The 18011-nt window shown below is 33.1% G+C and overlaps 1 protein-coding gene across 8 annotated transcripts in view; it reads right to left on the reverse strand.

The window, feature by feature from the left end:
- Nucleotides 1–1000: 1000 nt before the first annotated feature.
- The window catches only part of GALNT13 (polypeptide N-acetylgalactosaminyltransferase 13), a 606606-nt gene continuing 589595 nt past the window's right edge, over nucleotides 1001–18011 (reverse strand). For 7 of the 8 annotated variants that reach the window (XM_074399672.1, XM_074399674.1, XM_039469839.2 and 4 more), the window contains one exon: nucleotides 1001–8026. In XM_074399672.1, the coding sequence (XP_074255773.1) occupies nucleotides 7886–8026 (141 nt within the window). In that variant the 3' untranslated portion in view covers nucleotides 1001–7885. Of the gene's footprint in view, nucleotides 8027–11208; nucleotides 11910–18011 lie in introns of those variants that run through there. The other variant, XM_074399676.1, reaches the window with a different exon arrangement.

An 18011-nucleotide genomic window follows, 5' to 3' on the forward strand; every position in this document is an offset into this window, starting at 1 on the left:
ACAGATTTGTAGGAGAAGGAAAATGTTCAGTTTTGGACATGCCAAGTTTGAGATGTCTGTTAGCTATCCAGGTGTAGATGTCAAGTAAGCAGTTTGTGAACTGGAGAGAGATATTTGGGAGTCATGAGCATTGGAGGAATGGAAATCCGTGCTTCTGGGTGAGATCACTAAAGAGTGAATGCAAATTAAGAAGACCAAGGACTGCACCTTGAGGCACTCTAGTATTAAGACATGGGAAAAAGAAGGGAAAGCCTAGCAAAGGAAACTGGAAATCATTGGCCAATGAGGTGAAAGGAAAACCAAGCAATGAAGAAAGCATCTCCAAAGGAGGAGATGGTGAGCTGCTGAGTCAAATGATTCTAAATCTGCTAATGGAAACCAGAATTTTAAAAGCTAACTGTATGGAAAAAATGGATTCACCCCCCACTTTGGTCCATATAAATAAAAAAAGAAATTTGAAGTGCTTTTATATATCCAACTTAACGTCATGTCATTGTTTAAAAGCCAAAAAGCTTCACAGCTACACGGAGAAAACAAGCTGCAGGGTCAGGGCCTGTTAGTTTTAACGAAGGGTATTTTAAATTCCGACCTTGATTGTTTGGACAATGTTGATCTCACAATCTCCAACTTATATACATTATCATGTAGTAGAGTGTTTGCTGCACCAAGTTCATGTGTTTCGTATTGCAGAGAAAACTGTAAAATATGTTTTAGATATTTGCATGTTTATCTAGGTATTCACTTCAAAAAATTGGTGAAGAGACTTCTTTCAAAAGAAATTCAATAGGCTACATACCAACTCGTTCCCACAGTAGAAGCAGAGATCGGTGATTAATATACTCTATCCTGTGGGGGAAAAATCATTGTCAGAAAATGAGTCAGCAGAGAGCCCACCTAATAGTGTCCTTGACTGAGGAGGAAGAGGAAAACACAGTTCTGAGCATGAGAGCTCACATTCTGTTTCTACCAGGTACTGAAGAAAACCAAGACAAGGTATAAGTTAGCGGGTGGGGTTGCTTTATTAGGCTATGCCGAGTACTTGGTTACTGCTGGAAATGTATGCTGTGTGTGGACAAGAGTAACAGAAAAGAGAATAACAGAGTTGGGTATTGGGAGTCACACTTGGTTTACAGAAAGCCAAGAAGAGACATTTTGTGTGTATGACACAAAATCCAGAAATGTTCTTTATACGTGCCGCCGACAGTTAACAAAAGTTGTGGAAAATTAATGAGGTGTTCATGTTTGCAGATCAATGGACTTCTGAACCATGCAAATACAATAGAAAATTTTAGACGAGTCTCTTCAGAACAAAATTATGAAAACAGATATTAGATTCTCCTTTTCCCTCCCCTTCCCCTCCTCCCTTCCTTTCTTCGCCTTATTCCTGTTCCTTCTCTTCCTTGCCTTCCTCTCTTCCCGTTCCTTCTCTTCTCCTCTCCTCTCCCCTCCCCTCTCTTTTCCTTTTCTTTCCTTCTCTATCCTTGTTTCTCTCTTCCTTCTCTCCCTTCCTGTCTCTACCTTAGAAAATTAAATGCTCTTTTTGATTCTCTTTGTAATTAAGACTGAAGAGTTGATCCTGGGGAATCACTGTGCTGTGGAATGGGCAGCTTCTTTACATCTTTCTCTCACCCTGACAGACTGTCTTTTAGGATTTCAGCCTCAGAATCCAAGTATTAGGTATGGCCTAGTGTATTCTGAAAAGTGATTTTTATCATCGATATAAGACGTTTTAATTTTTCTATTACTAACCATTTTTATAAAATAGAAAAAATCCATCTCAAATCATTTCCGAAAAATAAAATAATTTAAAATCATGCATATTTTAATGTTTCTATTTTGTATATTTTGGTATCAAAATTGTACTGGGATCACAACATTTTCTTGCTGCTAGGAGATATTCATAGGCAGTTAATCATTTATTTAAATAATCTACAAATATGAAAGATAAGCATAAAATACTGGTTACCTATTTGAAATGTTAATTATTTATTTTCAAAAACGACAATATATACCAAAGGAAAACTAAATTGGCATATTTTAATTCTATAAGAATGTATATTTAAATTTATAGCAAAATAACAATTACATCATTTAGTGACGCTTACAGTATTTTAAATGTGTCATTCTTTATGCATAATCTACTTTTATAAATGTTAAAGAATCATGTGCCAAGCATATATCTAAAACAGTTTTGAAATTACTCCTTTCTAGCTGTGGCTACACTGACCAAAACAAAACAAAACAACACAAAAGCTGAAATAGGAAACAACAACAACAACAACAAAAAACCCAACACATGTAATCATCAAGTCCTTTTTTTCCCCCCTTATGCTAATTTTAGCTAAAATTTCAGTACAACCAGAACCAAGCAGCAGTTTGCATTTCATTTTCACACCAATTGAATGCATGATGAAAAATCTCATTTTTAAAAAACTTTATAGATATATCCTTAATCATCTAATTTTCATTGGCATTCTAACTCATTAAAAACAGAATATTGAGTGATTTGTTCTCTCCAGCTGAAAACAAAAACAAAATAACTTCGTAAAATGATGACACAAGTATCGCAGAAGTGGTCTTTATCTTAAAAGATAGTTAAGAAAATAACTGCCCTGAATTCACTAGTATTTCAGAGGATTTTTTTTTTTTAAACAAATACAATGAAGATTGCCTTTAGAATTTATTGACTAATATAAAACAAACTGAGCTACAAATATACACAAATCATTTAGAACACATTGCTGGTGCTCATTCAACACCACAAATTCATACAATAGCTGATATTTAGTAGCAGTTCAAACATGGTATAGTCACAACAGATGTGTCTATATGCTGTACATAAGAGGGGTTGATTTCACCTCTTCCATATTTTGACATATTGGGGAAAATGGGCAGTGGCAGAATCCTGAAACACAAGCTGCCTTAAGATCTAACTGAATTTTTGCTGCCCAACTGAATTGGAAATTTATTCAAGATTTGCAGCAGATATCAGCTATGCAGGATAACAGCTGTGGATGGTGACACATCCATTAAAAATTTGAATTTCTAAAATTCTTCATATTTGTGAAATCAGTGTACTTTATAACTTAAGAATGCATACATGTTTTGCGTCCTCTGAGACTAGATTTAGCATCTGTAAATGAGATGCAAGTAAAATGGTTGTGAGCAGATACGATTATCATGTCTTAAGTGGTGAAACCATGTGTGGGGGAGATGGTATTTTGAGGTTTACTGAACCAATTCAGAATATGTTCCTAACCTCCCACCAAATTTCTTAAAAGGGTAAAAACAGTTCTGTTTTACTGTAGTTATTTTTTCTCCATACTCTTTTTTCCTTTTTATTAGACTGTTTCTAAGCACCATGGCAAAATCAAATTTATGGATTGTGTTTACTAGAGTTTACAGAGCTCCACTGGGAAGCCTAGAAATCTCTGCTGATTTCCCTGCAGTCTTTGAAGCTGCATAACATAGAACCTACCCAATCTTCACAGTAATAGATAGTCTAATTCTCTGTGCAAGCTGTAGGCCAAACCTTACTTTCAACTTGCAGATAATTAGAAGGAAAGTGAAAGTGAGTCTGTTCCATTAGTTACTACTCAAGAGACTTTGCTTCTCTGAAACCCAGCTTGCCCAGTAATGCTCAGATGTTCCTGCGATCATGCTGTTTCTTGGTAGTTTATTTCGGCCATAGGTTTTGGTGCTTGTTTTATTTTAAAGAACTAATTTTATTTAAATACAAAAGGTGGTAAGAATTTAAATATTTCTAAAAAATCAATGTACTAATCATAACTTTTTTTTTTTTTTGACATAGTCGAGGCTGGAGTGCAGTGGCACAATCCTGGCTCACTGCAGCCTCTGCCTCCCAGGCTCAAGCGATTCTCCCACATCAGCCTCCTGAGTAGTTAGGATTACAGGTGTGCGCCATCACACCCACCTAATTTTTGTATTTTTAGTAGACATGGGATTTTGCCATGTTGGCCAGGCTGGTCTTGAACTCCTGAACTCAAGTGATTCACCCACCTTGGCCTCCCAAAGTGTTAGGATTACAGTTGTGAGCCACTGTGCCTGGCACCGTAACATGTTTAATGAAGATTTTTTTCTCATCATTGATCCATTTTCATAACTTTTTGACTGGCAGTATTAGTTTATATTAATAAAAAGGGGTCCAGGCAACACCACTTATAGATAACTTAGAAAAGTTATATTACATATCTGGGTTTCAGTCTTATCTATAAACACAGATGACCTAAGACTAGGTCATCTGTAAAGTCCTTTAAAAATCTCTATAATTGTGTTTATTCCATTCACTGCACTTAGAAGATAAATTTAGTAAGTTCTTATGAAATCATGAAAATACATAATTTTTAAGACAATGACATGTCTCCCTTTTAAAAGTCAAAATCTTATCCCTTCAGGTGGCCATTGGACACAACCAAAAGATAAAAATTAAAACTATTTTTAGCTTAATGAAACAACTTATATAATATAGCAGCATTTTAATAAAATATCATATTTCATTTCCATAAGGCAGGATATTTTATCCAGAAAGTAATATATAGTCCATAGTTTAATGTGAAGAATATTAGGAAGAAAATTATAATTTGAAGACAAAGTTACTGAAAATCCTGTCTAAATATATTATTAGCCTTTATTTTAAAATTTAAAATACAAAAAAAAGTATGATACAATAACACTTAGCAACTTTAACACACATTTTTCAGTTCATTAATTCAAGAAATATTTAAAGAATACTTTGTATATGCCAGGAATACCAAACTAACAAAACCGACAAAGCCCCTGCCTTCATAGGACTTACCTTCTAGAGCATGTGATGGGCATGTTTTGGGCTGGGGAGGAGGAAGTGTAGACAGAAATAAAGCAGCAAACTTATAGATTGTCAGGTACAGGGGATAGGGAAAGCAGAAGGGAGAAGGGTTTGTCTTACTGATAAGATTTGAACTGAGACCAATAAGGGGAGCTCTCTGGGGCAGAGGGAACAAAACACTAAAGCAGGAACTTTCTTGGGAGCCATACTGGGGTAAGAGGCAGAATAATAAGAGATAAGAGATGAGTCAGAAAAGGGTAGAATTGTATCTGTGTGTATGTGCATGTGTGTGTATGTGTGATGAGTGGTATGGATGTGTGGGGGGCTACCACTCATGAAGGACCTTGAAGGCCACTGGAGAGAGAAGTCATTGGAAGATTCCGAGGAGGGAGGTGACACAATCAAATTCATGGTTAACAGAATCACTATGGCTGTTGTACTGAGAATAGATTGTTCAAGACAAGGACTGGGAAATTAGGGAACCAAATGATAAGCATATTGCGATTAAAAAGGTCAGAGGTAGTGACACCTAGTGGATGTGGTGGCAAGTCATTCTTTTCTAGTTATATTTCAAAGGTAGCATTGAGGGAGTTTGCTGATGGATTAGACAAAAGTTGAAACAGAAATAGAGGAGTCAAAAGCAACTTTCAGTTTTTGACCTGAGCATCTGGAAGGTTGAAGTTGCATTAACTGAGATGGAGAAGACTATAGAAGAGGTTGGTTTGAAATAAAGTATCTGTGAATCTAGCTCCATAATTAAGGGATGAGTGCATTACAAATCCAATCATGGTTTTAACTTTTTGTACTGAAGACAATAAACATTTCTGAAAACAAATTGAATGTTAGTCATTGCTTTCTAGTGTTGGGTGTTTTAAAATATTTTATGTCACTTTTTGTTAGATAATATAATGGCATGTGTTGAAGCCATCTGAAGATTCTTTAAAAATTCTTTTCTGGCATGAAACTCATGTAGTTTTAGTTTCCTCACTATGACCATTTAAAATGCTGCTAAAATGTTTCAAGTTCAGCTTTGATGGGGTAGCTGTATTTATAAAAATTTGCCATAGACCATTTTCTACATAACAGGCATGTTGACAAATCAATAAGTGGAACATATGGTATACATGAGTCCTTGAAAGCTGAAGCTTTTTCAACTTAAGGAATAATGCTGTGCAGGGTCTTTTTGCCTTACTTTAGTCAGGACAAGAGGAAATGAAGGGAGAAAAGGCATGCAAAAATGAAAAGTGGGAATTTCACATGAGGCCTCAATGGACTTGAGAGGCTGCTATGAATTTAAGGCAATGGTTCACTGCCCCTTGGGAGTCATAGCCTTCTTTCCAAGTTTGTTGTGATATACTCCCACCTCTGAAAAACATACCCTGATATTCAACCTTTTGCTTACAATTTTAGGAAATTCACAGATTCCCAGGGAACTCATGGTGAGGGGTATCTACACTTTAAGAACAAATCTGAAATGCTCCAGGTTGTAGATTCTTTCCCAGAGCTGTACTAATAAACAAATCAAAAGAGGAAGGAATACCAGCTGAAAAAATCATTTAAGATTTTACTGACCATCAGAAAGTGTCCTCAGTTTCATTATAAAGCAGTGTATATGCATGTGTATGTGAGAGGCATAGAGAGTTTGTATGTAGTCAAATGGATTACTCCTTTCTATAAGAGCTTTTTAAGTAAAGATGAGGGCTAAAGAAGTGAAATCTTGTGCTCCAGAAAACACTTCCATTTTTCTTCTCAAATTTCTCTTAGCTGCTTAGTGCATTTATAATGAATAACATAAATATATAGGGCAACTCTTTGAACATTTTAAATGATGTCAAATACAAAAACTTATTAGCAAAAATCTGATTTTTTCCTTTTCATGGCTTCTGCTAGTGTATTTTGAACATAAATGGTTTTAAGACGAGAAAAGAAAATGTGAATCTGGCCTAATTATGACTATGCTCCTTGGGTCATAAAATATGGCAAACAATATCTAGCAGATTAATTATGATAAAAATTTAATGAAGGTGTGTTGAATTTATTCCCCTGGTGATAAATTGTTAGATATTGGAGCATAACACTGAAGGTATTCTTTAACGTATCAAATTAAAATGACGGTGGTGACCTAACTAAAATCTTTAAATGCAATAAAGTTAAAAATTAAATCTAAAATTCTCCCTTTCACCTAAAATTCTGTAGAGCATCAGTGGCATACCACTGTCTATAGAGTGAAAAGAAAAGGGATGGTAGAGTTTGTGGAGAGCAAAATTTTGGTTAATAATTGAGTTTCCAACATAAATTCTGGGAGCAAGATTGTTTGACTTCAGCGTGTGTTAGGAATGATTGCAACCCACTTTGAGTTCTCTTACAGTGACTGAAGTGTTGCAGCTTAGATTCATCTTGTTCCCTTCAATGCTTCACGGAGTTCTTTTTAAATGTACTTTAAATTGAATTAAAAATTTATCATCTCTTTTTTGAATTCACATTGGTTTGAATGTGATGCTTCTGTTAAGGCTCTATGAATTCAACATCCAACGTAATGTTTTTCCTTGTCTAAAACTTGGAACATTTTGTAAGATGAATTCACCATTCAGAAATAATTTAATATGTGGCCCTACTGTAGACATAGAAATTAAACATGTTTCTATGAAGGTCCAATAAAAAAAGTTTATAAGGAACTGATAATATTTCACAATGAACATGATTTTATAAGGCATTTACATTCTATCACCATGACAACAAAAATAAAATAACCTCCAATTAACCCTGTGACATGAGTGCAATAAAGATATTCCTTAAAGCAAACACAATTTGTTTTCCAAGTTGTTCTGTTGTTTAATAACAGTTTGCTATTACTTATATTTTTATGTGCTTCTTTGATCAGATACAAATTTTAGTAGGGAAATAAGCAAACATTTCTAGAAATAAATTATAAACAACTGTGTTTTAGAATACTAAAAGAATTTTTAAAACTTTCAATTCAGCAAAGTTAATATTTTCCCCCAATTAAAATAATGGAAAAACAAAAGCGTAGACACTTTCACGGCTTGGGGGACATGGTCTTCATGTGCCCAAGGTCATGTTCCTTAGCAGCCACTGTTGGGATCTGCTTCCACTACAGTCCTGCATTGTAGGCACCATTTTGTCATCTTCAGAAGGCTCATCGAGACATTGGTTACTGTTAACATGTCGCAATGTGAGTCTCTGTAAAAGATAACCAGTAATCAGTGCAGCTTATTTCATCTTTAGCTTCACTAGCACATCAGATTAAATCTGTTCTTTAAAAAATTCTATTTTTTTTTTTAGTATAATACATGATGATAGGTTTGTAAAAGGAACTGTGCACAGGTGTTCCTGGATTAATTATTATACAACGTTGATTGTTATGAAGTCATCATTGTCTAGTATACCTTTATTTGCAGATGGTGAAAGAAACTGGCTGACATTTATCAAGCACTGCCAAGAATTCAGGCTCCTTTGCAAAAAGCCCATTTGTGAGCTCTGAGTTCAGTTGAGGACTGCAAATATTAACAAGCTTTTGCAAAAGCTTAGTTTTCTTAGGCATGTGTTATTCAGTAACCATTTGGTAAACATGCAAATAGATGGCACAGCTGTGACCCAAATGAACAAAACTGCTAGAGATGTTCCCATTTCAAAATACTAAACAAGCTATAGTATCTGTGACTGTAAGATATTCATTGTGGAAAATGATTATCAGAGCAAAAAATAATCTGTCTTACTTGATAAAATCTTTACAATATTTTAGTCTGTATTTTTAAGAATCTTAAATATATATCAAATAAAAACAGGGGCATGATAATCATATATTTTTAAATGTTATATTTATATTTTAGTTTCATCATAAATTCCAATAATTGTATCATGTTAACCAGTCATTATATATATTTTTTCTTTGGCATTCTTATGTAGATTGAAAACCACAGTTTTGGACTTTTCAGATACACATTTTAAATCAACATAATTTATACATACTAATTATATATATATTTGTGTGTGTATATATATATATATGTACACACACACATATTTCTTCTATCTCATGGGCAATGCTTAGGATCATGTTATATGAAAATTTTTCCAACCAGAAGTGAAGTATTTGAATGTATGAGAAATGATTTGCAAATATATCTTGAAAATAGCACTCTACTTTTTTTGCAAATTATCAAAATTGAAGGTAAACAAAAAATTTTATTTGGCTTATTAATAATAAGATGAAAATAAATGTAAGGGGTGGGTAACAAAAATAGTAGAGAAACAGCAGCCAGACAATTGTAATTTGTTTAGATTAAGACTGAAAAATCCTGGACTGCGCTGTTGTAAGAAACAATGGAATGGAGAATAGGTTTGTGCTGGAAGATGCCTAAGAGACAGCAAGCAGGAAATTAAAAGAGCAAGACAATTAGATGCAAAGGAGATTTCAAGATTGAGACTTTTGTTGTTGCTCTTTCAAAACGTGGAATCATGTTTTTATTTACACTAAAAAAAAGAGAAAAGAATAAATGGCCAAATATAGGAACAAAGATGGTTGATTTATGCTTAGAATGCCAGAAATTCAACCAGTAACCAGCTTGAAGAAATAAAGATACAAAACAAATACTTTTTTCTAAACAGTTTTAGTTTAAAATAAACGAAATTGATTCATTTTTGTTACGTACCTGTGGTCCTTTGTGTATACATTTTTTCGAAAATATCACTTACCATCGCATACTTCTATTAGATCCCTTTTTAAAAAACAGTATAATTTTTCATATATCAAATATGTCATTGCCCATTAAGCTACCCTAGAAAGCACTGCCATTGTCTTATTGCAACCGATCACATATCATAATAGTTGAAGTCTTTGATCAATCTATCAGTTACCTCAGTTCAAAATGCATTATAGACCCTGAGATTTTTCATTAAGGATCATGTTGAATAGATGTTCTCAACTACACAAATAATGATAATTTAAAAAACACCAGTTATTATTGTTCTTTCTAAACAACACATAATTTATATGAAGGAATTCACTACAAAACCCACTGCTGCAGAGCTAGAGAAACAACTAAATACTTCTAATACAGTGCAGTAGAAAACCAGACATTTTAGGCTCAGGTAAATTCCTGCCCCTTACTTACTAGCTGTAAACACTCGAGCATGCTTCAAGTTATTCTGAGGAGTCATGTCCTTCCTCAGAAAATACTTAGACTTAAAAATGCTCATAAATATCCTTTTGTTTAAAAAATTTGACTGTCAGTCAAACTAACTGTGATCCCTTGGCAACTTTGAAAGGGTAAAAATGTTAACTATGTTTCTAGCTTGCTTATGGTATAAACGACCTCTGATTGATGAACTGCATCTGCAACTGATAAACTGTGTATATATGCTAAGAGAAAAGCAAACTTTAGGCTTTTCTAAGTGCAGACTTATAATTTTGTATGTTTTATTTGATTCCTGGAAGCTAGGCCTATGGAGTTGTTACAGGGAGAGATTATCTTTTGTGAGGATATGGCCAGTAAGCCAGGATGGTTTTGACATCTGCCTGATGTGGACCTCATCTCCTTGCACCAGACTGTTACCTGGGGAGAAGCTAACTCCCAGAAGGCTGGCTGTAAGAACTGCTAAAGGAACTGCTGCAATTTCTCCCATGGAGAGAAGCACTCTGTGGTCTCTGCTCTAGCACGCTAATAGAAGACTTGTGAGAATAAATATTTAGTTAAGCCTAAACCTCTTTGTTGGGCATTGCACGTATCAGGTTTGGTTGCTTTGAAAGCCAACTCAGATGATAGACATAAATTGCTTTGTACATAGTTCTCTTTGTGCAAAGGCCTCGACTGTTCCAGCTTTACCGACTCTTAGATTTGGAATGCCTTTGGCATGAATATAGTTCTAATCAAAACAGTACCTCCTATGTTGTCTCCTCTCCATAACTTCATTCTCAGCTTTGTTACAGGACTTCTGAACTCAATTGTTTCCCCACTAACAATCTTTAAGTGGTTCCTCTGAACCAGAAAAATGCCCCAATCTCCCTTGTGTTCTCATTGTAAGGTATTGGACAAAGTAAGATATTTTATTTATTGAATAATAAACCCCTTAACAGTAAAAGCCTGGACATGTTCTTATTTGCACTCTTTATAAGAATTCCATATCTGTTTGTTGACTTAAACTGAATAATGATTCATCTTATTGCTTACTGAAAAGATAGTCACAAATCATACAAGTGAGAAATAAAAGATACAACTTTAAAAAATTTATTATTTCACTTAGGCAACCACGAATAAATGCTTAGAAATAATTTTCTTTATAAAATTCTCTTTATAAAGGTATTGAAAATCACATCTTAATATTTAATACTGTATTTGCTTAGTGTTTTAATTAAAATAATAATACTTTAGAAAGGATATGCTATATTTTCATTTAACCAAAGAATCTGAACAAAAAGAAACAAAAATAAATTATTTCAGTGTCCCAGAAACAATTCTTTTTTTGGCTGTTTTTTCATTGAATTTTTCCAGATCTGATGATGTGGAACCTGTTATCATATAGACATGGCTATAGTTCTCATCAAAAAGAGCTAATATTTCATAATATAGTTCATCAATTATATTTATGTATATATATATATACATATATGTATATATATATATGCTGAAAATAAAGAAAAAAAAAAACAAAAATACCTACTCATTAATGATAGACTAAACACAACTTAATATATGCAGTCCCCAAAATTAATGAGTAACTAAGAAGTAAAAGACAGAGAATTAATTCCATGGAGAAAAAGTATATACAGACTTTTCTCAACCACACTTTAAAGGAGTTTCCAGATTTAAATAACTGAACATAACAAAAATATGAAAATAAATTTAATAAAGTCTACAACACAAACCTCCAAAAATCATTAGAGAATGTAATCAGTAGAATTCCCAAAAATATTTCTAAAAATTTCCATTCTTGTATAGTTTCTTAGTAGCCATTTTTGCAAAGTGCTATCATTACAGGTTTCCACAGTAGGATGTTGGGAGCCATCAGCTACTTTGTTCACTGAGAGACAAGACTGGGTGATTATATGAAGAAGAGTGTGGGTCTGTTTGACAAAGAAAATAATGAATAATGACAAAATCAAGTACAAAGACAGTAATAAATCAATCATCCTAAGCAACATACAATTTCTACTGGATAAAGATGGAAGACACATGTCACAATAATTGCATCCATGGAGCTGTGAGCCACATTTTTTTAGACCGTTTTAATATCAACCCTATTAAGGAATAAATGAAGATAAGACTGAGAATATGGAGAGGAGCTTGAGAGTAAATGATGAAATATTTTTGGCAAAAGGTTATCTCAGATATAAAAGATTATATTCTCAGGCATCATCCTAGTAATACAATGCTTTTTAGTACCAGATGAGTTATTTGTGAGTGGTTATTCAAAATAGTTGATTAGTCCAACTATGGTCCTTGGCCTCCTCATTCCTTTGGCCTACAATTAAATAAATATCAGGGACAAATTTGGAGGATGATTTAGCTTTAAGGCTTTACTTTGAACAGTATGGTACTCATATTGTTCCCACTTGTGTTTTTATAGGCTAACCTGATTGTGTTTAGAAGGATTCCACATATACATTGCTATCTTTGCTAGCTGTCAATTAGGAAGGTAGGTAATAAAGGTAGGAAAAAGAATATCAACTTTTTTTTTTTTTTTTTTGAGACAGAGTTTCGCTCTTGTTGCCCAAGCTATAGTACAATGGCATGATAATTCACTGCAACCTCTGCTTCCTGGGTTCAAGTGATTCTCCTGTCTCAGCCTCCCTGTAGCTGGGGTTACAGGCATGCACCACCAAGCCCAGCTAATTTTGTGTTTATAGTAGAGACAGGATTTCTCCATGTTGGTCAGGCTGATCTCAAACTCCTGACCTCAGGTAATCCAACTGTCTCAGCCTCTCAAAGTGCTGGGATTACACGAATGAGTCACAGCACCCAGCCTGAAGGTAGGTAATAAAGGGAGGAAAAAGAAGATCGACTCTTAACTTGATCTAATTCTCCAAACAATTTTAATTTATTTATTTGTCTGTCTGTTTCTTGCTCTCCATCTATTTCCTTCACAGGAACATAAGCTCCAGGAAGCCACAGACTATGGCCACCTACATCTTGAAGCCCAGTGCCTGCCCCTGGGAGACACAAAAGAAGTCTGTTGATTCAAACACTTAGTGATAGGCCAGTGCAGACAATAAATTCTGTTAAAATTAAGCTGCATCTCTCAGGCAGATTAATAGACACAAATTATTGGATTTATGTTTTCAAGGATTTATCTTCTACAGTAAAATAGTACATAATTTATAAAGATAAAAAACATTTTATTCATATTGTTAACTATGTAATTAATATTAAAACTACAACTATAAATAGCATTGTTAACTATATAGTTTGATTTTTTACAAAAAAGTTTATATATATATTTTTAACCAAACATGAATTTTCCATCCATACTGTTCAAAATTGCTAGGCTAGACCATCCTCTACCCTCAGTGATTTTTCTTCTTGCAGTGAACTTCTCTTGGAAATTGCCATGTTAACATCAAAATATTAATATAAATGATTTTAATTTCATTTGTAATTTAAAAGAAAAATAAAAGTTTCATGACACAAAACAAAAACAAAATGATTTTGCTTATCTTCTGGAAGTGTGACTCCAGGGCACGAAAAAAATATAGAATTTCCATAAAAATCATCACTGTAACATACTTCCCAAAGGTATTTATATCACATGAATGGTCATAAAAAAAAACTGTCAAAGAACTTTCATTCCAGGTACTTCTAAATAGCCACAGCCCAGAAGAAAAATTACAAATTTTGTCCATATTTAGATAAAAATTATTTTTCATTAAAAAAACACATAAAATAATGTAGTGTCTTCATTTGCTTGAAAACAAAGTATAGTTCACTTTTTCCTGAGTATGCTATTTGAGGCGATAACAATTATTAACATTGTATGTATCTTCTAATAATTTTATCTTATATATGTTTTATATAATTGAGGTCATATAACAAAATATTCTTTTATTCATGCTGCGGGCATATTTTCCTATTATTAAAAGAATCTAAAAACATATTATTAAGAAATAAACTGTTGCTCTAAAATGAATTTGCCAAAATCCATTAAAGATTTTTATTTGCAGGGAATATCTTTCCAATTTGGAGCTATGGTAAATAATAAAAATATATTGTATTTTGGAGATACTTGATCAATATATTGATGTTCAGAGATATTTATCATTATTTATAATATATTTATAATATATGGCAGATATCTCTGAACATCAGAGATATTATCAATATATTTATATTATACATAAACATATTATAAATGACAAATATCTCTGAACATCAGTGTCTACATCTGCCATTATTTCTTTAAAATGATTCTTAGAAGTGAAATTACAAGGTAAAAAATATATGAACACTTTAAAATATATTAGCAAAGTTCTTTAAAATATATCTATAACAGTAATTTTTTAATAAAAGCAGCAGCAGCAGCAGCAGCTAATACTTCTCGTGCTTGCTACATGCCAGGATACTGCATGGGTGTCAGTATCACTGCATCTTCACCAATATTAAAGGTTGATGCTAAAAACATTTCTTGTCCTATTGATAGGATAAATAAGAAATGAATACAATAACATAAAGTGATTTTTATGTATGTATGTTTGTTATTTAAAAACATTTTTTTCCATTTTCTTTGGCTATGTTTCTATTATGCTGATAATTCAAGACTTTGCAAATTTTGATGCGTGGTATACTATTTCCTCTTTGAAAAGTACAGCAACGAAGTTATATTTGTTTTTGTGGCAAATGCCTAGTTAAGCTAGTTTTGTTTTGTTTTAGGAAAGGGTCTCACTCTTCTGCCCAAGCTGGCTTCGAACTCCTGGGCTCCAGCAATCCTCCCATCTTAGCTTGCCAAGTAGCTGCTACTACAGGCCCATGCCACCTCATCCAGCTATGTTAACTCAGTTTTGGAGACTATGTGACATCCAGGCTGACATGAAACTTACTGCCAAATATATTTTCCTATAGCTTTATTTAAAATATTGACTAGAAATTAGGATTCTAAACCTTAAGCTAATACTGAGTTTTGTTTACAATTTAATATTACTTGATTGTTCTCCTCTAGAATGTAAAGCCTTGGTATTTCCTGCCATGTGCACAATTTTAATTATAAGATTTAAAAATACTAAGAAAAACATTAACGATTCCTTCCTTTAAATATATTTACATGCTTTGCGAACATAAGATGTGGCATGGAGTATCTCTAAATTTACCCTTCCAAAAGATAAAATTTCTACTTAAGATCAACTGGAATCAGGCTAAAGAATTTTGGTGACAACATAAGAGTCATTGGTATTGTAAAATTAGGTCATACCTTGGTATTAAAAAATATTAAGTAAAAAAAATAGATATTTTAATGTACTGACTGCATAGTTAAGAGCCAATTGCACAGGTCTCAGTTTAAAAGTAGGTATACGAAATGATTAAAATAAAACCCAATCAATTGTTATTACATATAATAACATACAAAATGAGGACAAATTTGAACTATTATAGATATTTAATTTCATAGCAAAGATATTCCTAATAGAATTTCTCTTGTTGATCAAACATAGAATAACAATTATTTAAAACTTAATACAAATAAGTTGTTATTCACAACATTATGATCTCCAGATGAGGTAATATATGCATTCAGTAGAATAGAAATATTCCAAAATATGAAGTGTAATTGTTTAACGTACAGGGACCACAATGTGATACTAATCTACTGAAATTCCTACTCACTACTTCTAATGAGAAATCACAGCTACAGGTCAATAGGAATATGGAAAAGTAATACCTGTGTAATGCACACAACCTTCACAAGGCAAACTGAGCCACTGTTTTAGGAATGCTACAAAGGGGAATGGTTGGGATGCACTTAGAGATCACTTACCTTGAAATTATAATCCCATTTACCTGCTCTCTAATAAAGGTAAATAAAAGAGGGCAGTGTGAGTAAAGTCTAAATGTTAATCTATTGTATTTTACGTATGGAAAAAAATTCCTTTTATTGTGACCCTGGAAATTATTTGATACAGATATATACAGAATTCACAACAAGTATTTTCTAAGTCAACTTGCTCAGTCACATGAAAAATAAGCTATTTTTAGCATCATATTTTTCGCCCTTTTTTCTTTGTTGCATAGTGTTTGTTGAACATAAGTGTTCTGATCTAAAATTAGATTCTCACACTGTATGTAGCTGCCTAGTTATTAAAAAAGAAATGTAGTTATGTGCACATATCATAGGAAAATATTCTAAAATTACTGGGACACAATTGTGATGTTCAAACAGAATATAAGAACACCTAAATAAAACAGAATGAATAGATGACAGAACTTCATAAAAATATTTTTTAAAATGCCTCAGTGAGACGAATTTTTTTCCATTTAATCCTAGCAATAGGCAATTCATGGCACAGAAGGGTTTGTGTAATTTGCTTAAGATTCTAATCCAGATAAGTATCCCACAATTTTGCTAATGATGCCCAGGTTGCCCTCAATTCAAATAGGTTAGGCCACATATAAAATGACAGTGAATTGAATGCATGGTTATTTAAGAACGATTTATTTATGGGTGTCAGAAACTCTACATTTCAAATCAAAGTTGACCAAAGAAGTGCATTTATTATTAACATGTGCTTAGTTTCACTCAATTACAAGGATAAGCAATTATGCATTAATTATATTATGAATATGTATAGCTAAAGTTTGTAAGCAATTGGAGCAAAATGACAAAGTAGTTTTATGACTGCCTGTTTAGCTAAATAGACCATATTTATTGTAGAACACTTTTTCCACTATTAAAAAAAATGAAAAATTTTATGTTAATAAAATTTGGCACAACAAATAATTGACAGTATTTATTTAAATACTGAATATTTAGCTTATTGTATCATAACCATTGAAAGAATCTAATTATTTCTAGTTTTTCAATAACATTGAGAGGCAATGCAATATAGCAGAAAAACTGCTGGATTAACTGCCAGAATCTGGCTATGCAAACTTAAATGAGGCATTTACCCTATGCTTCAGTTTAATAAGTGAAAAATAGAATAATATGTCTTATAAGACTATTGTAAGAATTGCATGAGAAAATGTATAAATACATGATGAACTTTATCCCCTTCTCCCTTTCCCCACAAGTAAACAAAACCAAAACAGCTGGATAGATTCCATGTTTTGAGGCTTCATGAGACTGTTTTGATTTTTCTCTGGATATTCCAACAATTTGCTCCTATTTATGACTTGCTTTCCTAAGATTAAAAGGCCTATTTCAGCTGTTCACATGGTGAGATTCACAATTGTACTGATAGCTAGCTTGCTTTGAATACTGTACTTTATTAGGACCTGAATCCCAGCTCTGCTGCTAGTGGTGTAATCTTTGTGCTATAGTTCCTCCTGATAAAAGCTGAAAGGAGAGAACTTTAAGGTATATTTCAGTTCTGTAATTCTGTGAACTCCAACGAGTTTTATTCTGCCTCGAACTGCACCACCTTAGATATTTTTCAAAGAATAATTTTGTCCTTGCTAGCAAAAGATAAAAAAAAAAAAATGAGTTAAAGTCACAGGTTGGAATATGAGAAGAATAGAGCAATCACTCCTTTCTCATCTCAATACCTCTTATCCTTTGGCTCCCTTTTCCTCTCCCTGCTCCCCTCTGGAGGCCCTGCCATTTTCCAGATCATATTCATGCCTTTTCCTAAATCTGTAATATTCTTTAATTAGTGTATAAAGAGACTATAGAACTCACATAGATATTTGACCCCGTCCTTTTTAAATGTAAATCTGTGTATAAATGATCAGGGATTTTGTTAAAATACAGACTTGGATTCTGTGTGTTTAGCATGGTTTCAGATCCTGCATTTCTAACAATTTCCCAGGTGATGATACTAGTCCTAGAATCACCCTTTGGGTAGCAAGAGGTGAAACCCTTCTGTGAACAAAAGAAACCATAAATGTAAACCTTAAAAGCATACTAATGTAATATTTCAATTTTGTTAAAAAGAATATCTTTCTTACGACCTTCTCACAAATATAATTACATTTCAAAGCTAAAATTTCCAGAAAGGCAATGTATTATTCCTATAACTACT

Source organism: Saimiri boliviensis, chromosome 5 (genome assembly GCF_048565385.1).
Source record: "Saimiri boliviensis isolate mSaiBol1 chromosome 5, mSaiBol1.pri, whole genome shotgun sequence".
NCBI classification, from domain to species: domain Eukaryota; kingdom Metazoa; phylum Chordata; class Mammalia; order Primates; family Cebidae; genus Saimiri; species Saimiri boliviensis.